The sequence below is a fragment of the Vitis vinifera genome, chromosome 11, assembly GCF_030704535.1.
Source record: "Vitis vinifera cultivar Pinot Noir 40024 chromosome 11, ASM3070453v1".
Classification (NCBI taxonomy): domain Eukaryota; kingdom Viridiplantae; phylum Streptophyta; class Magnoliopsida; order Vitales; family Vitaceae; genus Vitis; species Vitis vinifera.
The window spans coordinates 19,418,677-19,443,000 of record NC_081815.1 but is presented as its reverse complement, the minus strand read 5'-3'; the positions used below and the strand labels follow the sequence as shown (position 1 = coordinate 19,443,000).

General features: G+C 35.1%; 1 protein-coding gene across 4 annotated transcripts; it reads right to left on the bottom strand.

Annotated features, from left to right (window-relative positions):
* Window positions 1-878: 878 nt before the first annotated feature.
* Window positions 879-19,608, bottom strand: LOC100266729 (uncharacterized). Of its 4 annotated transcripts, XR_009466928.1 has the most exons (10): window positions 16,647-19,604; window positions 16,459-16,563; window positions 16,153-16,305; window positions 8,453-8,616; window positions 8,135-8,282; window positions 7,757-7,879; window positions 7,536-7,623; window positions 1,544-1,727; window positions 1,254-1,436; window positions 879-1,164 (listed from the first exon to the last, which is right to left on the bottom strand). XR_009466928.1 is itself a non-coding variant. In XM_059740778.1 (8 exons), the coding sequence occupies exons 1-8, from the start codon at window positions 19,107-19,109 to the stop codon at window positions 1,561-1,563; spliced, it is 3,411 nt and encodes a 1,136-aa protein (XP_059596761.1). In that variant the 5' UTR covers window positions 19,110-19,603; the 3' UTR covers window positions 879-1,560. The 4 variants fall into 4 exon arrangements, 1 of the variants encoding a protein (XP_059596761.1); XR_009466927.1 differs by having other exon boundaries at window positions 1,254-1,727; window positions 16,647-19,603; XR_009466929.1 differs by lacking the exon at window positions 16,459-16,563 and having other exon boundaries at window positions 1,254-1,727; window positions 16,647-19,608.
* Between the last annotated feature and the right edge of the window lie 4,716 nt (window positions 19,609-24,324).

The following is a 24,324-nucleotide window of genomic DNA, read 5'->3' as shown; positions in this document are numbered from 1 at the left end:
GTTAGGAACAATACAGTTAAATTGTTGACTCGATAAAATTTAAGAGGAAGACTTGACCTATCTATCAGTTCAAAGAGTAAACATAATACCACTCTAAAGTTCAAGTTTGATTTTTAGTTTGCAAAACAATAAATAAAATATTAATTTTCCTTTATCCAAATATTCACAACCAACCAAAGAAAAATATTTGAATTTCTTCCCCTTCCTCTTTCCTTCAAGCCACGTTTGTCTCCAAAAGAATTTTTCAAAAAAATAAATATATATCTTATACATATTAAGGATAAAAAGAAGAAAATAATTTCCTCTTGTTAAAAATAAAAAAAAGTTTAAAAAACTATTTCTTCAATAATTTAATTTCCTTTCTCTCAAATTTTTCATAGACAATCAAATTTAAAAAATTATAAATTTTTCATAAACAATCAATTTTCCTATCCACCATTATTGTACAGCTAGGTATAAAAGGTTAATCAACACCCTGTACAATACACAGAATGAAGCAGCAGTGAATCAGAACTGAGACAAACTGGAGAAAGAAGCCCTTCCTGGGGTTTGGTAGATGCTCTCATTTCGGGGTTTTGCACCAAAAACCTTACAAACAAACCATAAAAAGACCCTGAAAACTTAGCAAAGAAGCTCAAACCCAAAAAAGGAAAACACAAAGGGCTGATATCCTTTCGTTCATTTCCATCATCCCAGATCTATACTCTGATATTTAATCAATCAACACACAATATAATAGATTTACAGCGTAACTTCAGACTCCAGTATGAATCTGTTAGGACAAAGACGGTGGAAGAATCCTAATAGATAAGAAAACAGGCTTCTTACTACAAAAATATCATTATACATCTTACAGCTACTAGAGAGAGAGTTAATGATGAATGAAAAACCCTAGGTATATTATAAAAATATAAGTGAAGAATCAACAAAGAATATCTCATGAATCCAAGTTCCAAGTTCCAAGTTTCATCCATAGTTATAGAGCATAATGCATATCATTATCCTCTGAAGATGAAGTTTAGAACACTCTATTAGAATAAATTTATATACACATCCTTCCATGGTAGCTTGGTTTCTCCTCGAGGACATATAATAGAGTATATAGAAAGCACCCATGTTGTTAAGATTGGTGCCACCATCCTAATCATGTTCAAAATAATGGACCTGCAAAGGAAAGTTAAAAACGTTTCATATCCGACTATTTTCAATGAACAGAAGATTCTAAAAGAGTGATATAAATTGGAAAAACTCACATCTCAGTTGTGCCTTGCAGCTCTTCTTGTCGCATTAGGTAATTTTCCCTACTGTAATGCAGTTCAGAGTTTTGGAGTGCATATATAAGTGCACTCTATAAAGAACAAATATCATTTCATGGGAGTACTATAAAAGTTTCATTTCATTCAAGATGGACGAAGGCATAGTGTTGCATTATTAGCCTGTGCATACACAGGGAACCATTAGGTGACTATAAAAAGCAAAATCTAGATTTCTTATTTCACTTTTGGGCCCAATAGTTGCTACTGTACAGGGTAGGCAAACAAACCGGTTGCAAGTCCAGCATTATTTTGTAATTGGGGCATCAGCCATATTCCTCAGCTTTTGAGAGATTTCTGAGAATGATGGCCTCTCTGCTGGATCGGAAGCCCAGCAACTCTCCATCAAATATTTCCATTCGGGTTCGCACCATCTTGGAATTTGTGGACGCAATGTGTTGTTCACGATTCCTCCTATAAAAGAAGAGGAAAGAAACAGAAACAAACAAATGAATTAGAGATTGTGTACTAACACCCAGGTTACCGTGATTGCCAACTACTTTATTAGGTTTTGGTCCCTTTCTATTTCAGTCTCATACATACACAACTTGAAGTTTAGAAATACGCTGTATCAAAAATCACACCCTTCTAAAAGGAGAAATTATTCAAAATCAATCTCCTCAAGATGTATAAGTTTCCCCAATCCTAATTCAGAAAATATCAAAACGAAAGGTATTATATAACTAAAGCATTAACTTCAACGTTGAAATGTCAAGATGATCTTGAGGATGAAAGGCAATTGGAGATATTAATTGAATGTCCTACATGTTTCAGAGTGACCATTACTTCATGGGCAACACCTACCCACCTCACTCCCATAAGAGCAAACGCAAAGATTATGTTAGATACTATTTCATGAATCATCAACCTATGATATGGGAAGGCAAGTAAGGATATTATGTATGTGTTCTATCATCATACATGTAGTTAATAAATTTTATAGGTAAAACTTAGGTGTCATGGGTGAAGCTCATAATTTTCCTGTTGAATATAAATCTAGCGAATCACAAGCCCTCCCATGAATCATTTAAGAGGAAAAACATAATGCGAATACTGTTGCAAAACCTTTGGTCAGTATATGCTCTTTAAGTATATCCTAGATTCCTAGGAATTTTAAGTAGATTCTGAGTCAGGTTTCCTTTGTACAAAGTATTTTTTTAAATTTTCATGCTCCTTTGTTTGATAATTAAAAAAACGACATTACTTCTCGTGTTGCATATTCTTCGAAATGTCATGGGTGTTCACAAAGGAACGATGATGTCATAGGGTACCATGAGATAGATGAGCGAACATTCCCTTTAGAATTAAGGCAAACCAGAAATCACAGTCACCAATAATACTTCAAAATTCAGTGTGGTCACAATAAGTGGCATATGGACCTAAGTTCGAATCCTGCTACTGATGATACCCTGAATTTACCCGGTGCTGGTTGTTGCAGGGTGGTTAGCACCCCGAGGTTTGGGTCCCCATGGAGAGTCCTAAGAGCTTGGCCATGGAAGATTCCTCAATTATAAAAAATAAATAAATAAATAATAATACTTCAAAATTCAAATGTTGATTGGATTCTTTTTTTTATTTTTTTTTTATAGGAAACGACGAAGGAATATATTGATAAAAAGGAAGTACAAGAGAAGGATGAGGAATCCTCCCACCAGAGAAAAACAAAACTACAATGAATCAAATATAAGAAAATACAAAGAAAAAACAAGCAATTACTCTAGTTAGACCAACCCATTAGGATTACACACCGCTAACCAATCAAGTTGTAACACGTTAAGAGGAATCCCCTTAAAAACCTTAGAACAAAAAGCCCAAAGAGAAACTAGGAAACGAATAGAATCCCAAAAATTCTTTGAATTCCTTGTTTTATCCTCAAAAATCCTTGCATTTCTTTCCCGCCACACCACCCACATTATAGCGATGCATGCATCTTGCCATAAAACAACCCCTCTCTTAGAAGATCCAAAACCATTAAAATTAATAGATAACATGTCAGAGATGCTCCTTGGGGGGACCCAATCCGTCTTTGCTAATTGAAATAATCTGTGCCACAACCCCATCGTCAAAGAGCAATGGAAAAAAAGATGATCTACTGTTTTTCCATGTTTCATGCACAACTTACAAATGTCGGGACTAAGTGCTTTGTAGGGTCTTCTCAACTGTAGCAAGTCATTAGTATTAACCTTCTTGTGAACCACCAACCAGACAAAGGACTTGACTTTGAAGGGGACTTGAGAATTCCAGACGAACTTAGTAGGGAAAACTAGAGGCGAATCAGAAAATTGAGATAAGGCAAGAAAGAAAGATTTGACTGTAAAAAGTCCTAAATGAGACAAAGACCAGGATCTCATATCTGGAACCGAAGGTGATATATGTAGACGATCAAGAGACCGCATGAGGCCTTCTAAATCTTCTATCTCAGAATCGGAAAGATTTCGACAAAAGTTAAAGTTCCAAGAGAATGGGCGAGTAGATCCAAGAATTGAAGAAATAGGAGTATTTTTATCCGTGACTACAATAAGTAGTCTTGGATATTGGACCCCCAAAGGTTGGTCCCCCCACCACAAGTCTTCCCAGAACCAAATTCTATCCCGTCTCCTACCACAAACCGAGTAAACTTGGAAAACTCTTGGAAGACTTGTGCAATGGCCTTCCAAGGACAACGATGTGACCATCTGACTATATTGTTGACATCCCAACCATTGGAGTGTGATCCATAAATGCTTAAAATAACCTGATGCCACAGAGCTGAACCCTCCCTAGGATATCCCCACAACCACTTCCCTAAGAGAGCGAAATTCCTTATAGAAATCTTTCCAAATCCCAATCCCCCTTTTGTCTTCGGCTTACACACTACATCCCAGCTAACTAGATGATCTCTTTTTGATAAAGATCTACTCTAATATGTTTAAAAGATATCCAAGAATTGGTTGTGATACCGATTTGTGCTTGGATATGTGGATGAGTATATGTCATGCTCAAGGTCAAAGAATAGATTTGATGGTTCCTACACTTGCATTCACTTTTTTTTTTTTTTTTGATAAATCCTACACTTGCATTCACTTGATTAATTCAAGATACAAATCCCTAATCACGTTGGTAGAGGGCCCAAAATAATAATTCCTGAAATGTCAAGTAAAACATACTCCGGATAATAGATGGGTCTATGGTTGTGAAGTTGGATTATGGATTTAGTTCTCACACATGAAGTACAAGTATTGAGGAAACTTCCAAATGGGCAACTGAAATTTTGGATAGCAACTAGTTTAGGCTTTGGGATGTTTTGGTAAAAGTCAAAGGAAGAAGGGACAAAAATGGGGTTCTAGAGGTTAGAAAACCAAAGACAATGGCTGGTTGCTTATGGAAACATTATATAGCAGCCCTACAAATAAAAGATAACAAGGAAAAAATACAGTTCTTAAAGAAAAACAACTAAAACCTGAATGATAATTAAAAAAAAAAAAAATCTCAAGTGAATATAGGAGCTCATCTTAGCCACATAACCAAACAAAAACTCTGCTAAACAGTAAGATCAAGTACTGATACTGTCCATAGATACATTACAAGAGCTCTCAAGATGACTAACAAAGCCTTGATTCTCTTGCATTTGCATCAAATATAAGGACTTGTATCCAGTTGTCATATTGTAAACCATATTGTGTTTCTGTACATTGGGAAATAGATAGACAAGGATAGGCACATAAATAAGGAGTACATACATACAGAAAAAATTAAGTATAACAATTTTTAACCAACATCATAAAAGATACTAAGGGAAAAATAGATAAATAAAACCTATAATACCACACATGTAGCATTGGACATTAGAGTTCTCATGAAACCAACTTAACAACATATGACAAATAACATGGATTCATAAAAAAAATCCAAAAAATAAACTTAACTTTTTAACTATAGTTTGATATTCCAAACTTGAGACAAATCTCCAACTAATATACTAAAAAAGAAACGACAAGCATCTACAACCATACACTTGCTTATACTCATGTTAAGATTTCTATACTCTTAAATTCATTGTTCCTAGCCCTTCCCTCAATAAGAAGGGAAGATAAATTTAAAAGGAAAAAGTAATATATTAAGAAATCATTCTATATTTATTATCATCCTTAAGGTTACTATTCAGATCATCCGAATTGTACCTGTTCCCACTTAAGATCATGGTCTCTCTTTCTTCCCTCTTTGTCATCTATTTAACCAAATCATGTGTTTCACTCAAATAAAGCTCCCTTCTATTGCAACAATAATTACATTCCAGTTTCGATGGTACACCTTCAACAACACATACACTTCGTCTCCACACAAGATCATCCCCTTTTCTCCCATCATTCAACCCACTTCTAATTTATATTTGATTACCCATTTTTAATATATAATAATTAAAAAGAAAAATTGCATACAAAATTTTTGACTAAGCGCCACAAAAGAGACTTCCTAAAACTTACTTTACCGAAAAGCATCCTTTAATCAATAATATAATGATCTTCTTTAAGGAAAAGTTCAAAATTTGACTTTTCCTACTAGCGTTTATTGTACACACCGTCTCATAAGGGCATCCAATTGAATAATCAGATACACCTATGACATTAGTGATAAGCACAGGTCTATATGAAAACTGTCTTGCAACATATATTGAATCATTTAGAATAAGTACATGAAATGGTAAAGGTCATTTCGTTGGAAAAAAGAGAAGCCAAGCATGGAATGTTGGTTTTCTATGATTGTTTTGGACTATCGAGAGACAGAGAGAGAGAGAGAGAGAGAGAGAGAGAGAGAGAGAAATAGAAGAGCATTAGAAAATGTTGAGTTATCAGATCAAAAGCTTAAATCCCTGTTTTTGTGTAACTTTCTAGAATGGACAAAAGGGGGCTTAGAGGTTGGGTCCATGTACATGTTTGATTTTGTCAATGGATTAAATGCAAGGTCCAAAAAGAGATGCAATGAAAAAGACATACAATTCACAAAGATCAAACAGAAGTCCTATGGCAAAGAAAGGATCCATGTAGCCAACCACAGGTAGTTGGGATTAAAGTTGTTGCATAAGATGAATAGTTTTAATGCATTAGAATCCACAATCAGAAACAAGTCATTCCAACCCACATGGCTTTGTTATGACACTGCTCATTTAAAATATCATTACATGTCCAAAGCATAAGTCATTACATGAATTTCATAAGTGAACAACCATGACTTAGGTAACAAATCATTTCCTCTTAAATGTTGGCAGTCCATGCACAGAGATATGCACTTGGATCTATACATGAGAGACCAAAATAGGATCAAATCCAATATAATTACATAAATGGAATGCATGATCAAATTCTTAATATGTACCATCTATTCAATTTATGTTCTTCCAACATCTTAAGTTCACAAATAATACTATTCAAATGCAATGTGTTCAAGAACCCTAATTTATTGATATTTTTCAAATCCAACATTAGTACACATTTTAGATACCAACTCTTGCACCCCTGCCCAACATAGAAAAATGACATACAGCACCACCCAGTAAACAAAAGGATAATTTCCTTGCCCAGCATTATTCAGGTTATGATCCAAAATAATTGGGGAGAAGGGCTGTGTGAAATACTAGTAAATAAGCTGCAAGGCCAATCCTAATTAAGCCAACTCATTTCCTGGTGGAACTGTTTATTTCTTCCCAAATACCCATTCCCTCCAAAAAGTTCAAAGCAACACATCTACAAGATAAGGAGATCGAAGTGAAGAACTGAAACCAACTAATAAATGAGCTGCATCACCAATCCTAATTAAACCAACTCATTTCTTGGTGGAACTATTTATTCCTTCCCAAATATACCCATTCCCACTAAAATGTTCAAGCATCATTTCTTGGTGGAACTGTTTATTCCTTCCCAAATACCCAGGCCCACTAAAATGCTCAGGCATCATTTCTTGGTTCAGGCATCATTTCTTGGTGGAACTGTTTATTCCTTCCTAAATACCCATGCCCACTAAAATGTTCAAGCATCATTTCTTGGTGGAACTGTTTATTCCTTTCAGAGCAACACATCTACAAGATAGACTGAGCAGATTGAAGCAGAGAACTGGAACCAACTATTTCCTTAATATTATAATAATTAGATGATAATGACCACATGCATATCAAGATCAGGAAGAATAGAAACAAATTACGTTGTAAATGAAACAGAACATATAGTTATGTTTCAATATAGCTCCTACCAATTATAGAAGCACAATGCATATCTGCATAAGGTTCGTCCCCAGTAAGCAATTCCCACATCACAATTCCAAATGAGTATACATCAATCTACAACACAGAAAAAGAAATAAACAAGTAAGAAACAAGATAAAGAATAGGACTTGGAGATCTTGAAGAAGGCCTTGGCAAATATCATATACTAACAACACTAAAAGTTTTCAAATTTAAGATTAATCCCCACCTTTTCTGTTACCATGTTGGTTTTCCCACTAAGAAGCTCTGGTGCCATCCAAGGAAGTGTTCCACGAACACCTCCTGATACTAACGTATGCTGTTTAACCTTTGATAAACCCAAGTCACCAATCTACAAGATATGAAATGGATAAGCTCCCAAATCCAATCCCATTTAATATATATGATTACTATTAGGTACAGCAAGTAAATATGCAACATAATCTGCTAAAGAATGTCCTTAACAAGAGTCCGACACCAAAAGTTTCATTGTTCTCCCCAAGCATCCTAGTTCTAGGACAAATGATGGAAGGGAATAACATAATTCACAAGATTAGGTGCCGCAGAAAAGCTCAAAAATTAATATTTATAATTATAACAAACATACCTTGCAAACAGGCCGATGTGGATCTCTCATATTTACTAATAAATTCTCACATTTTAAGTCAAAATGTACAATATTCTTGCCATGTAAATACTCCATTCCAAATGAAGCATCCATAGCTATGATGCGTCTCTTCCGACGATCTATTGTCCTGTTCAATAGCATAAAATTGTCACATTCCACAGGAAATAAATTTTTCATTTCTTTTCAGCAAAAAATGAGCACTTCTAAGTATATGCTTTATAGCCTACATCCTAAAACAGAAGAAAGTTAAAAGGACTCATAAACTGCAATTCAGTAAACCACCATCAAAACAATTACCTGTCCTTTTTCTGCAAAAATTGTTTCAAAGAACCATTAACCATGAATTCTGTCACAGTTGCTAAAGAGCCACCAGGGCCATCACGAACTATACCATAAAAGGAAACGACATTTGGATGATGTAATGAACTCAATATCAAAGCCTCCTTCCAGAAATCCGCAATCTGTAACGGCAAGATGGATAGACAAACAGTCAATGCAAACTGAAGCAAGTGTAATTGGTAATGAACTACAGCAGAACACTGAAGTTGCAAAATTATTCTCATCAGCTTGCTTCCCAGAAAGAAAGAAAATATTCAAAATATAATTCTAAATAAATTCTATAAGTAGAAAGGGCCTGACAATTTGCACTAACATAAGATGGACTCACTGCCAATTGAAAACATTCCTGTCTATGACAATCAGATACATATGCCTTTTCTTTTATGAGAAACCAATTAAAAAGCAAAAGGGATAAGTCCCTTAGCAAGGCTTACAAAGAATGAATGGAAAAAGGGAAAAAGGAAAAAAGAAAAGGAAAAATTAAGGGGCACCACACCAGCATGGAATGATCACAAAAGTGTCCTCCAGCAAGAGACTTCAACTTCCTCAACACACATTTGTCAACAAGCTAAAATAGTAGCTAAAATAACGATGATGACATGATGAGGCTCAACAATTAAACCATTATGGAAGAGATCAAATGAGAACTTCAAGGATACATACTTCTAGTTCCTTGTCCTGAATTGTAATTTTCTTAAAAACTAAGCACATTCTTGTTTGTAAGCAAATAAAAAATAAAAAAACTCGCCATATCTGGTACTCAACAACAGCAGAAGTTTACAAGTTCCCACAAACTTACCAAGGCCCAAAAAAAATTTAAAAATAAAAAATAAAATAAAACCGATAGAAGCTAACAATTAATTTAGTCATATGTCCATTAATATTTTTAGATTAATACATGAGCAACTGCAACGCACATTTACTTACCAAGGTGTGTGTGTGTGTGTGTTATATACTATTATGTCCAACAAGGATTCAGGATTTAACATAATTTGTGGGCTATATATATAAAAAATTGGAATTAAAAATTTACGATGCATAAAACTTAAAAGGACACCTACATCTTACACCATCATTTTCACTAATTAAACAATGATAAAAGAATATGCAAGAGACTACTTTTAAAAGGTAGAACAGACAATACTATCAAGAGCATGTCATCTTATGTATAGCATGAGCATATTGAACTGTAGATGAACTCCAATTTTTGTGCAACCCATCACCAATTTTGAGCCTGAAAATGTTAAAACAGATCCCCAAATAAAGCCAAATACTTCCAGACCCAGTGGCCCACACAACAGACATCCCTGCACCACCACCCAAACATGAGAGAGAGAGAGAGAGAGAGAGAAGGGACCGCGGGAGGGGGGTGGGTAGTTGTCCAAGCCGAAGTGTTTTACTTATTTCTATCTAATAAAATACAAGTATAGTTCCTTATTTTATTTCAAAAAATAAAGAGTTAATCAACTGGCCAAGGAAACGAGGGACAACCTTGGCTGCAGACTCTTGAAAAGGAATGTATTTAGATGCATAAGGACATAAAGCAAGAGATTCAAAACTCTTGTAGATTCTTTAAATGAGACTTTTCTGGTTTGTTATATAAATTTAAACATGAATTCTTTCTACTCCTTGAGGTGGTACATTCTTCTGGGCCTCTTAGAGGATTCTGAGTGAAGATGAATCATATTTTTTTGAATGTCCTTTCCACACTAACAATCTCAACTTCCCTTTCAAATTATTTTCTTCTGCTTGTAGCCTCTTTCTTTATTCCTTATCCAAACTTCAAACACAGATCAAGGGCATTTACAGAACGCAAAGAAGCAAACATAGGAATCTGAACTATGTAGAACCCACTAAGAATATGAATAGTGTGTTTGAGATGCATCTATACAAATGCATTTATGTGCATGTGTCAGTGAGAGAGAGGCTTAAAAGAAATAAATAAATAAAGGAGCAATATGCTAATAATTACTAAGAACAAAGCATTTAGTAAGAACAGCAAAGCATTTGTAATGTCCTTTTTAAATAAGAGGAATAGTTTTAATTTTTAGAAAACAATGTAAATGGTCAAAATATGAACTGAAATTTAATAAGAGTTAAAGAAATGTAGGGGTATTTATTATACATAAGCCATAAACTTTAAATAGGTCTTCTAGGTTAACTTGAAGAGTTCATTTAAATGGTTTGGGGGTGTAGAAAACCCCACTGATAGTGCCTGTGTCAGCAACATCACCAAAACAAAGAAGATTTTGGGGTTACCCAGCCACATCCTCTCCAGTTCTTCAGGAAAAAAATTGAAGAAAAGAAAAATGCCCCGTTGCACCATGACAGAAATATACGTCCAAGTGCACAAAACCCTGATTCTGTATCATTGCTTCACAGATGTCAACCATATGTATGTCCGGCATCAGATATATCCAACTTAGTGGTTGAGAGTACAATGAGAAGGATGCACCAAATATAAGTCTCAAATTCTTAAGGTTCACACCTCAGCAAACTCTACATGACAATATCCCACCATATGACATGTGCAGTGTTGGTGTCACATCTAAAAGACTTTACATGACCTTGAAATTTAATCTGTTGAGAGACACTAAACTCTTAGCTTTTGGTGTTGAATTTATAATCTGTACATGATGCACAAACATTGAGTCATGGCAAACCTCTAGCACAACCCATGCATCTCACATGGCAATTATATTTTTTTTTTTTTTATAGGCAAATAAGAGGATGTATTATAAAAGCCTAGAAAGGCGAAAAGAGTACACACGAAGTATACAAGCAACGCCCAAGGAGCTAGGCCAAAAAGAAAAACCTTTCTTCTATCTAGACAAAAGCCATTCTACAAAGTCAAACAAGGACAAAGAATGAGTCTCTAAATATACCCTACCCCAATTCACAAAAGTGTACAAAAAAAAGAGTTTTAGAGCTTGGTCGGTACGTTCATTGTCATTGAACACTCTTTCATTTCTCTCCCTCCATAATGTCCACATTAAACAAAGGGGAGCAACCCTCCAAGCTTTTTTCCTTTCCCTTACTCACAGAAGCACCATGCCAAGCTATCAAATTCCTTTTGATTGAGGAGTGCAGGACCCACTGCACGTCAAAAAGGGAGAAAAGCAAGCTCCATAACAATGTAGCCTTCTTGCAGAATAGGAGCAAGTGGTCACTAGTTTCCTCTTCCATTTTACACAAATAACATCTATTTGGTAGTATCCAGCCCCTTCTTTTAAGCTGATCAGTAGTCAAAATTCGGTTCCAAGACGCTTCCCAAGCAAAAAAACTAACTCTCATGGGTGCCCAAGATCTCCAAATGATGCTCCAAGGAAAAGGTTCACTAGAGGTAGCTGTGAGGGATCGGTAGAGAGATCTAACAGAGAAGGAGCCATTCTTACTAATCTTCCAACTTAAAGCATCCTCCACATCACTATGCAAAACCAAAGGGTGTATTTTTTGGAGCAAGCCTCCACCTCTTCCATTTCCCAATCATTAAAGCTTCTTGAGAACAAAGGATTTCAGCTTCCCACCTCTCCTTCCTCTTCCCAAGCATCACATACCCATTGATTCTTATTGACCGCCAATCTAAATAAGTTGGGGAAGGCATCCTTCAAAGCTTGGTCCTCACACCACAAATCCTTCCAAAATTTGACCTTCCTCCCATTCCCAACTATAAAGCGGGATCTTGAGCGAATGATTTCCCAATCTTTTCTGATAGCTTTCCACAATCCCACACCATAGGCACCCCTCACTTCTTTAGAACACCAACCTCCCTCTTCTTCCCCATATTTGTCTATAATTACTTGTTTCCACAAAGAATTCCTTTCTATAGAAAATTTCCAGTTCCATTTCCCAAGTAAGGCTTTGTTTAGGGCCACAAGACTGCGAATACCCAAGCCTCCTTGTCTCATATCAGTACAAACCGCGCTCCAATTCACCAAGTGCGGTTTCTTTTCTAAAGCGCCACCGCCCCACAAGAAGTCTCTTTGGATCTTTTCAATTCTTGCACACACCTTCCGCGGAATAACAAAGAGAGACATTAGGTAAATAGGGAGGCTTGAAAGGGTGCTTTTTATCAAGGTAAGTCTTCCCCCTTTGGAAAGATATTGTCTCTTCCATAAGGACAAGCACTTTCTGAATCTCTCCTCCACTACGTCCCACACCCTTGGAGATTTGAAAGGAGCACCCAAGGGAAGTCCCAAATAAGAGGAGGGAAGATTCCCAATTCTACACCCCAAAACCGAGACGATATTCTCCAGATAGTCAACCCTTCCTACAGGGATCACCTCACTTTTATCCCTATTCACGTTTAACCCTGAGATCGCCTCGAACCATAAGAGCACCCAACTCAAGTAACGCAGCTGCCCACTGTCGGCCTTGCAGAATAAAAGGGTGTCGTCAGCAAACAGAAGATGAATCAGATCCCTTTCTATTCCGTTATTGTTTCCCACCTTAAACCCCTCAATGAAGCCCCCCCTTCTAGCTCTGAAGAGCAGCTGGCTGAGAACTTCCATGACTAATAAGAAGAGATAAGGGGATAAAGGATCCCCTTGTCTCAAGCCCCTAGTGCTGCGAAAAAAGTCTGAAGGGGTCCCGTTAATTAAAATTGAGAAGTTGGTTGTGGAAATGCACCAACTGATCCAATTTATCCACTTCTACCCAAACCCCATCTTGGACATAACTGAAACAAGGCAATCCCAGTTGACATATGATCAAACGCCTTCTCAATGTCTAGTTTCAGGAGGAGTCCAGGGATGTTAACCTTCAGCCTAGAGTCTACTGTCTCGTTTGCAATGAGAGCGGCATCCAGAATCTGCCTATTCCGAATGAATGCATGCTGGTACTCTGAAACCACCTCCCCAATAGCTTGTTTCAGCCTATTAGCCAAGACTTTGGTGAGTAATTTGTAAAAGCTCCCTACCAAGTTTATTGGTCTGAAGTCTTTCAGCTCTTTCGCACCCCCCTTTTTTGGATTAAGACGAGAAATGTGGAATTTAAGCTCCTCTGGAAAGTGCCAAGGCGGAAAAACTCATCAAAAAAGGCCAAAATCTCAGCTTTGGTAAAATCCCAGGAGAATTGCCAGAAGGCCATGGTGAACCCATCCGGACCTGGCGTTTTATCTCCAGAGAGGCTGTAGAGGGTTTCAAAAACTTCTTTTTCTGAAAAAGGCTCCTCTAAGCTTCTGGCCCTTTCTGATCCCAAAACACGAAACTATAGATTCCCCATCCTTGGTCTCTAATCCTCGGTTTCCGCTAACAAAGTCCTATAACCCCTACACACCCCATCCTTGATATCTTCCGCACTAGTAAGGGAGTTTCCATTAATGTTCACCTTGGATAAGAGGTTCTTTCTCGCCCTGGCATTGGCCATCTTATGAAAGAATTTGGTGTTCTTATCCCCCTCCTTTAGCCATGTCTCCCTGGATTTTTGCCTCCAAAAGGTTTCTTCCATTAAAACACACTTCTTATACTCCTCCAAATCCCCCAAACGAGCCTCTGCTTCCTCAGAGGACAGGGGATTAAGACAAGCCTTTGAATCCCAGAACTATATTTGAGAAAGAGCCTCGACTTTTTTAGCAGAAACGTTACCAAAAACTTCCTTGTTCCACCTTCTTAGGTCCCTTTTAAGGGATTTCAGTTTTTCAGCAAGACAGTGACTGGTAGATCCTACAACCGAGTAACTCACATGCCAATTATATACAGGAAAAAACAGGTGCCTAGCAAAATGTGACTGAACCCTAATACATAGAAATTATATACAGCTCACTGAAGGCCAAAGAAACAACAGGGAAAAACAGCAGGTGCTATAATTGCATAATAACCCAAGGCATCAATGAAATCTACAAAAATGTAAATAAATAAGGTGGCCTTCGGATGCACTTCCTTTTTTTTTTTAATTTTAAAAATAGAAACCCCTATATAAACATAAGAATTCTTGTACAAAAAATAGAAAGTTACTGTGTGTCCTTCAAAACTGTTTACAAAATTTCAAAAATTTGAGGAAGTGAAAACTTTTTACTTCCTCATAACAAAAAAATTTTAAGAAGTGTTTTCAAGTGCACAAAGTTTGTACGTATGTTTTATAACAGCATTCATACCTTTAATATAAGACTATTTTTAAAAACAAAAAATTAGGAAATGTATTCAAACATCACCTAAATAAACTAGCAACCCAAAGGATCTCTAGACCAAATGGAAAAAGATTTGAGGGAAGTTTCTTTCATTGCCAATTCAGAATCCTCCAAGCCCTGAAAAATCATATTCATATGCTCTTTCTAAACACAACAAAATAAGCATAAAGTAACCATCTAACCTCTTATGACTCTTACCCACAAAACTACCATGTAAGCAGAGCATCATATCCTTATGAGTATGGGGAAGCACCCAAGAAGCCCCAGGCAAAGGAAATAACAAAGTCCACAAACAGCAAGCCTTCCCACAGTGCATGAAAATACGTTTAGCCAACACCATTGTTTACATAAGCATCACCAATTCACATAAGTCCAACCCCACCCAACAATAAGCTAATCATTTCTCCAAACTGCTCTCCTATGCAAAGAATCCAACATAGATGTAACCTTAGAATCCCACACTTATTCGCAACAGGAGGCCCCTAAATTTGACTCACATAAAGGCTTCATAGAGAAGCAAACATTTCTAAAGATCTTCCACACCAATCTATCACCACAACCACCTGAAACAACTTCAGAGTGTATATAGTGCAGAAGAAAATTTCAACTCCAACTCCCCATCATTGGACGTTGGAACTCCTTAAAAATATCAGTTCCAGCAGCCCCAACATCCCACCCTATCCCATTCACCCAAGCCTTTTCATGAGCTACCATGCTAAACAAAATTGAGGAACAATCCTTCAAGGGGATTCCTCACATCACACACCACCCAGACCTTGGATCTAAGATCATCTCCCATGACAATACTCATCCTTAAATGTGAAGTATTTCATCCACTTCTAACGGCATTTGGCAGACTCAAATTGCACACCTTCCCTCTTTTCTCCGGAACACCAACACATAAAACTTCAAAACTTGAATACCTTAATATAAGCATCACTCAGCACCAAGTCAATAATGCAAAAAGACATTTTCATATCTGCTATAAATCCTACAAGGCCTATATTGTATACAGATGGCACCAGAGGTAAACCAACTTCAATGCTAGCAAAACATATAATCTAGACATGGTATAAGCAGATTAGTATAAGTAATCAGCTCAAATTGTTTCTTTTCTTTTTCAGAAATAAGTAAACAACCTCTATTGGCTAAAAAGAAATTGTTTAACACTATTTCAGAACTTTTTCCAAATTTAAAGAGCATCAACAGACATGTCTATATTAGATTAAAATGAAAATATACAGGCTGAAAATAATTTATTTAATCCCATTTTGAAAGTTAAAAAAGATGCTGGGATAGTAAGGAACTAGCTTGAAGCTATCAAAATATCTTGCCTTCAATTTAAGTGCTAATCATGAAATGCAGACTGCTGTTATAACAGCACATACTACTACATATGTGAAACTATCTCTTTCTCGACTTTATATACATACATGAAAAATAATGCAATCATATGCAAAAATCGCACCACTTGGACACCAAAAGTGGCTGATAAAACAAGAAATTATAATTAAAAGGATTCAGTTACTACCAAACGTTCTCTTTCAGATGGTCTCCCAGCAAAGCAGCTGGCTTTGATTCTCTTTATTGCTACATCAGACCCCTTCCATTTTCCATGGTAAACAGCTCCATACGTACCAGAACCTAATTCCCGAATCTCCTCCAGATCATCATTTTTTATTGTCTAAAGAAAGAACACAAATTCGAGTTAGGCAGAGGAAATAAAATGCATGAAATAGTAAAAAGACACTAAGATGGAGAAGAGATAATGAAGAGATAAAGGTGTGATTTCCAAAGAGATGTTTTACAAAAATAATGGTGTATATTGGTCGAGAACCTGTAATCCCCTTGAAAGAGCTTCTTCTTCAGCCTTTGTTGGCTCAATCTTGAATGTATTCACATTATCATTGTCAGAATCCAACTCCAAATCCCCCAGGGCATTCTAAAGGACAAAGGATATCTTGAGAAAAAGAAAACATAATATTAAAGAGCAATCTTTCAGAAAAGAAAGTTCAGTTAACTCACGGCTGTCTCCAATTCGTTTGAGGCCTCTTTAGTTGATGAAGCATGCACTGCATCAGCATTTTCTTGAACTTTAGCTTTCACCTCCTCAGCACTTTCTAATGCAGCCCTTTTGACAGAAGCAATCAACTCTGGTAAGAAAGACAAATTGCTAACATCCAGTTTAGCATCTTCTTCAAGAGGAGCACAATCGTTGACAACAGGTTTAAAAACATTATCTTCAGCTGGTAAATTGACAGGCTCCAGAGATGCCACCTCACATTTCTTATCTGCATTATTGTTTTTCTCTGGAAGGGAGGTAACTGGCATATCATTATCTTCAACCTTCTCCATGTGAATCTCTTCTTTTCCTTCTCTAAAAGCTTGTTTAGCCTCCATTATAACTGTTTGATTTACATTATTATCATTCCTTGATTCTGGATTGTAACTCAAATTGGCTGAAGCAACAAACTTATCATCCATTAAAGTTGGAGATGAATTTGTGAAATGCAATGGTTCCATAGGAGCAGCAAACTTTAACATGTCAGATGGGGATGGAACAGGACCTGGAGTAAATGGGTGTTGGCCTTCCTGACCATGAGTGTTTGGGTTCAATTTTGTAGCATGGCCATAAGAATAATCAGGGAGAGCAGAGCCATCAAAACCTAGTATTTTCTGTGATGATTCACCCCAAGGATTTTGATTATCTAACCCAACACAGAACCTAGGACTACCCTCCCGTGTACCCCTAATGGGTCCTGGATTAACTGAACCACTTGCTTGACAGGTAGAAGTGGATGCTTCATAAGAGGGAGCACCATGCATTGGGTTCTGAACATTTCTCCATAAAGCATGTGCAGGTACATGTCCGTGTGAGACTTGGTAAAGATTATCAGCTCCATAAGGATAAGGCAAATTGCCATAGCGAACAGCACGCTCTTCCAGAGGAGGAACATTGATAGCAGGGCCAGCAGCTGCAGCTTGGTCATGGAATACTCCATTCCCCAATTCAGGTCCAGTTCGAATGTACCGTGGGTCTTCATGATGGACATAATTTGAAGACACATGATGGTTATCCAGCAAATTACCATGTGCAACTGGAAAATTCACGCCAGAACCATCTACAATGTACGGATCATTCAACCTTCCAGCTCCAGAGATTTGAGCTCTTGCATCCTCAGCCCGAGGATTCAACTGATGCTGTAGAATCCATCCCCGTTCATGATTATGAGTTTCATTATACAGAGATCGAGGATCATTGTGCTCTTTTGGATATATTCCATGCTGCATTTTTGCATCTGTATTCAACAAAAAAGACTCCCTACCTGGGGGGCACTCTGCACATGGATTAGCAACTGGAGGCAATCCATTCCCCATGTTGGGTTGCTCTAAATGTCTATGGAAAGTCATCCGGCAATGCTCACAGATACTATTCCCTTCAAAAACATTGGGGCCATGAAGCATGCTACCCGGAAAACCTGCCTTCTCACTGGATATAGCTCCTGTTGGCAGCCATACAACATTATCTGAAGCTTGTGGTTGATGATCATATGGAGCTTGGGGATTCACTGGCTGCCGACTGTATTCTTCAGGCAGTCTATCAATGCATTTATCTGGTAACTCCCCAAATGGCATGCGGAACCTCGCAGATGAAGGTGAAGATGGATACTCTGCCAGCGGCCTTGCATCATGGTGTCCGTGATGCCTAGGGGAAAAGTAGGCAGGGTTCCACTGAGACTCCATTTCATTATACCTCTGAGCAACAGGTTGGTGTTGCCCCGACCCCATATGAGGAATTGTAAGGTGATGCAAGTTGAACTGAGACATAGGCATCTCACAGTTTCTCTGGTTATGGAGGCCACCCTCAAGACTTATGGAGTTAAAGAACTGTTCGGCCAAATGAATATCATCAATTGCACTCATAGTCGGCGACTCACCCACCTGCTGCTTCCTAAAATCCGAAGCATCGTTTAAATTATTCAAAGCATCCACATACCTCCTCTCAGTATCATCAACATCAACAAAATGCGAAGAACCACCATCTTGGTCGGGATGCGAAAACAGAAAAATCCTAAGCCTAGTGAACCCATCCCCAGAACCCAACTTGTCATATTCCTCCATCATATTGGTCACGTCATCATCGTTCACAACCGAGACAAGAGCATCAAGATCCTCATCAGGTTGCTGGTATTTCAAAACTGCCGCCATATCAAAAAGCTCCTTCATCTTCCCCATCAGCTCCTCATAACCAATATCCCGGGGCACGCTTACAATTCTCGTCTCCCCACCCACATACCTCAGCTTCCCATCCTGTGGCCTGGGCAATATACTACCAGAAAAACTACACAAAAACTTCACACGAGGGTTCTCATCGTTCGACCCATGTGCTGAACTAGGAGTCGCAGAAGGGCTATCCATCAAATACACAGCCTGGTGCTGTTTCTGATCAACAGAGTCGCTCACGCGTGCAATTCCTTTATTACACATGAGTATGGAATTCAAGCCATACAACGGCCCACGAATTCCCCAATCACCACCTCCGATGCACACCCGCAACCCCCCAGTTTCCCACTCCAAATCAATCGATTCTCCATCGGAAAAACAGACGAACAAACAAAAAATTTCACCCAAAACCCTAACGCGACGAATCAAAAACCCCAATTCTAACCGAAAAGAAAAATCAGCTCGGAAAAACAAACCCTAATTCCTCGATCTGGATTCGGAATCCGAAAAAAATAAAAATCAAAGTACCTGAAAAATGGAGAGGCGTGGAGGCAGTCGGAGGAGGATAGAGAGAGAAAGTAGGGAGAAAGAAAGTGGTGAGAAGAAGACGGTGGCTCTGATGATGTGGTTTCCCTACCTCTTCTTCTTCGTCTGCCTCTCTGTGTGAGGTGAAAATGATGATGGTGATGATGATGATGTGGATGATGATGAATGGAGACGAAGGACCGCCATAGCCCCGCCTTACAATGCCTGCTTGCCAGGTAATGTCCCACGTGGCAACACCTCCTTTCCGCAGCTCAAAGCATCTCTCTATCCTCCGCCCTCCACGCTCCTCCCGCGCGTCCCCTCACTCCACATTCGTGTACAACTAATAAAATCCTTTTAGGAAAAATTTACGCCACCAATTTGATATACTCCACCGTCAATCCGAGCCGTTTTTTAAGCGACAGTACAAGTGTATAAATAATTAAGACAAATATATAAAATTAAAACATAAATAATTAAGATATAAATTTGTAATTAAGGTACAAAATAAAATTACAATATGACCAAATTAAGATGTCCATCCACGACCTCCTAATTAATGATACCTTGTTCATATCATACTTTATTATTAATATTATAATGAGATCAAATCTATGTCACAAAAAATTTGCAATCTAAGCTATTGAAGTACATGACTAAATTTAAATGAAAATCATATGAAACTCAGGAAAAAGAAATTTGGTCAAGATAGAAAATAATAATAATAACATTTAAATATACAATAATAGAATCATTTATAAGATACCAAGAAATGAGATAGTTTTTTACATGTGCAATTTATAATTAATTGACACTTCAAAAAAAAAAAAAGTCCCTTATTTTATTTATAGAATATGTAGTTAGGGTCATGTAATAGAGTAGGAAAAAAATTAATTTTTAGCTTTGGGGTGAATTTTAATAAAAGGAATCAACAAAATTTCATTATTTTATTTATAATAATGAAATATTTATTTGAATAATTCTTTGTTTTCTAAGTTTGAAATAAAAAATTTCTATACACAAAAAATTGTGGGGCTGCTCGGTCATGCTTTTTTTAATCTTGTTTTAGAAACATGTTTTTAAGTTTTAAGGACAAAAAAAGTGTTTTTGAGTGTTTTATAAAAAAAATGAAGGTGTTTGGCAATTGTTTTTTAAAAATAGATTTTAAAAAATAAATAATAAAAAATTTGTTTGGATAAATTATTTTTAAAAATAATTTTTATGTATTAAATATAGTTTGATTTATAATTTATATGTTTAATGAAGATTTTTTTTTAAGGAAAAAAAAAGAAATTTAGAAAAGCGATTTTTGGCATTGGTATTGGATGGTGAAGAATGATATCATATCCACTTTTATTTGTGTTTTATGTTTATTTTTTAAAAAAATTAATAAAAATAATTTTTACTTGTCCTTTAAAAACTATTATTTATTTCATTTTGTTTTTAAAAATTATTCTCAAATAACATTGTCCAAATACTCTTCTGAATTTTTAAATATAGTTTTTTGTTTTTAAAAACAAAAAATCGGTTTTTAATCATACAATCAAACAGATTCTAGATATTTACATTACGTCTTTAATTAATGACTTAAATTAAGTTATTAAATTAGTTTATCAAACACCCACATAATCTAATTTTTAGCTCAACTTCAATCACATTTAATAAGTTTATTTATAAATATAAAATAACAATATTTAATTTTGTAGTAGTTCTTGCACAATTTTTACTGGCAAGCATAGTAGGGCTGATTGGACTTGGGCTAACGGGCCAAATTTACAACTCTAAATAGGGGATGATCTTAAGAAAAGGAGGTGGTGCCACCATGGGTGGATGGCAAGTGGTGGTGGTGGGACAATCAGGTGATGGTGGTGGTAGAGGAAGATACAAAAAAGAAGTGGGTGGTGTGATGGGTTTGAGAGACGCATATGTGAGGGAGGGTGATATTTGTGAGTCTCCCATTTTTGTTGTGTTGTAATTATTTTGAGTCGATATAAATGTATCACCATGATCACTCACTTTCTAAATAGGTGATTTGGGATCAAAATGGAATGGTAGGAAAATGTTGCATACAAAAATTTTAAATTTATATCACATAATATTAGTATAACAATATAAAAAATCTAAGGATCGGTCTAAATTTCAAACATAAAAAGGCATCCAATAATTAAAAGCATCCAAAAGGAATACAAGCAAATTGTGAGATATGACTTTATTTTCTTATTAAATTTTAGAAAAATAAATGAATTTTTAGTAATCTTTATATTTCATTGTTATAAGTTTTTTTGATATTTTAAAAAAAAATTCACGTACGAAAATTTTGAGTCTTTCTTATTTGAATCTTCTTAATGAAAGAAAATGTTTAAAGAGTCACTGATAAAAATTTAGCAAAAAGAATAAGAAAAGAATCAAATGAAAGAAAGTAAAAAAGTAGAGATTTTGATGATTTCAAAGAAAATAATTTAGCCTATGGAAATAATTAAAAATGTTGAAGTAATAAAAATTGCCTCTCTTGGTTATTTCAATTATTTGTGCTTTCTTCTTTTGGGAATGATTTATAATTGAAGTATAAGGTCATCTATCTATAACAAAAGAAATGTACAAGTATAACAACTTTATTTAAGGTACAACTTCCCGTTAAGAAAGAAAACAAAGAATATTTAGAATTAAAATGGTAAATGTGTTTCAATATTTTCATATGTTATATAATTATGTTTACGAGAATTTAGAACTTGGGAGACATAATTAATACTCTCATTAATATGTAAGAGTTCTATTTTCGAAGAAAATGATTCAAGCATATCATTTGTGAAAACTTCACAATCCCGAGTTCTTAATGTTTCCTTCTTTTTTTTTTTTTGTCTTGCCTTGAGCCTAATCACAAAATCAAAATAATAAAATAGAAGAAGGGTCACAACAAATTCAATTTACAAAATACTTATTTTTCAATTCTTAATCACGATGTTAATTCCTAATTGTCATTATCTTCTATGATTTCATGGAGCATGGAACCAAATAAATAACCTTGGTGCTCATATTCATTAAAAAGCACCATAACAAATGATGACACAGTTGCTCGTGTGGATCATTTTGGCATTGGACAAATTTTTGTCAAAAATAAGGTTGTGATACAAACTAAAATGGAGTTGGTTTATTTATTTATTTATTTATTTACTTAAGTTTAAATAGAACTTAATTTAACTTAACTCTCAATACTAAGTATTAAATATTATGTTTTTTTATATTAAGTATTAAGTAGTAATATGGTGATGGTTGTGTTGAAATTGTATTTTGGTTATTTCAAATAAAATTTTTAGCATTCAACAAAAAGTAATATATTTTGACTTTTTTTTAATTAAAAAATTTTAAAAATAAGTAATAAGTAAAAAAATGTTAAAAATAAGAAAACAAATTGCATTTAATATTAAATTAAAAAAAATAAACACCATCTAAAATCGTCTCTGTATTCTTTATTACATGACATCAGGTAAGCATTTGAACCTATGGTGATATTACTTTTCAAAGGTTATTATAACAAATTTCATAGCATATATATAGGCTATACAGAAGTCCATAAAAAATCTCAGCCATGCTTAAAATCTCATGACACAAAAAATAATGAAAATTTTATTACATTTTCTTCCTTAAAATAAACTTCCAATTCTTGATGATAAGTTGTGGAATAAAATTGTTGTAGTTACAAGAAAGAAGATTTTGTTGCGATGTAACAATGAGTTTGAGTGAATGCAATAATTCCCAACAAAATAATGGAGGTCATAAATGACAAAGCATTGGAGACTAAAGATAGAGGAGATTTTGTTGCTACACAAGGTAATCTTTTGGCCATTGGAGTGTAATAAAGATAGAAATTCCTACAAGAGAGGATTGAAATAAAATATGTTGTGGTTAACGGTTAACGATAATAAGATCAAACTACAACTACTTTGAAATAGACATTATATATACTTAAATTTATTAATCAATTCTATTTGAAGGAGCAGTACATTCAAGAAATGAAACATCATGATACACATAGAAAATTAGATAAATTTGTGTAAAAGTTAAATTTTCTTATGAATGTAATGTATTTGAAGTGTTAAAATGTATTATTCTTTCATATAATGAAATTCAAATAATTTTTTATCTTCATGTTAGCATTCGTCATTCACTTTTTAAAATGTATTATTCTTAATTAGATTACCACATATGTAATGTGAGTATGATTTTGATAATAAGAAAAAAAAACAGTTTAAACAATTTTTACCTTTGCATTCATACCAAATATATTTTTGAAATTCATATTTTTTTATTTGTGCATATTATATTATTATCCAATGTAACAAATTTTATCATACATATATTGTGTTTTAAAAAAGAAAACTTCAATATGGGTATTATAATTTTTTTATTATTTAGTTTTTTTTTCCAACATTTCTATCAATTTTAATCAATTTTTGTGCCTTCAATATATTGTTTTTTAGAATTTCTATCTAATATTTTTGTTAATTAATCCAATCATCAATATTCCATGAATTTCTAGTATTTTTGTTATTGGTACCCTTTACACAATGTTTGGTTCTAAGAAAATAATAAGCAAAAAAACATTAAGAAAAATGGTTTTCTCTTATTTGATTTTATTATAGAAATTATGAAAAAAAAAATCAAATATAATTAAAATTAATTAAAAATTTATATATATTTATATTATTTAATTTTTTTTTATAGAATAATTGAAAAAAGGAAAACGAGTTAAAAGTAGTATATACAAATAATTTATTAATTTTAAATCTATATTTTATTTTTCTTAACCTTTTCTTTTTTTACACTATTCCTTCATTTTTTTTTCCTTCATATTTTTCTCTAAATATTTTTGAAAACCAAACATAGCTTTAGATTTCCAATCAATTTTAATGTTTCTAGTCCACGTGAATAGCCCATATGTATGATCGATGATATT

Coding starts and splice junctions, on each gene's coding strand:
- LOC100266729 (XM_059740778.1), bottom strand. CDS start 19,109: ATGTGTAATAAAGGAATTGCACGCGTGAGCGACTCTGTTGATCAGAAA. Junction 16,564..16,646: donor CAAACGAATTGGAGACAGCC/GTGAGTTAACTG, acceptor TTTGTCCTTTAG/AATGCCCTGGGGGATTTGGA. Junction 7,880..8,134: donor CACATCGGCCTGTTTGCAAG/GTATGTTTGTTA, acceptor CATATCTTGTAG/ATTGGTGACTTGGGTTTATC.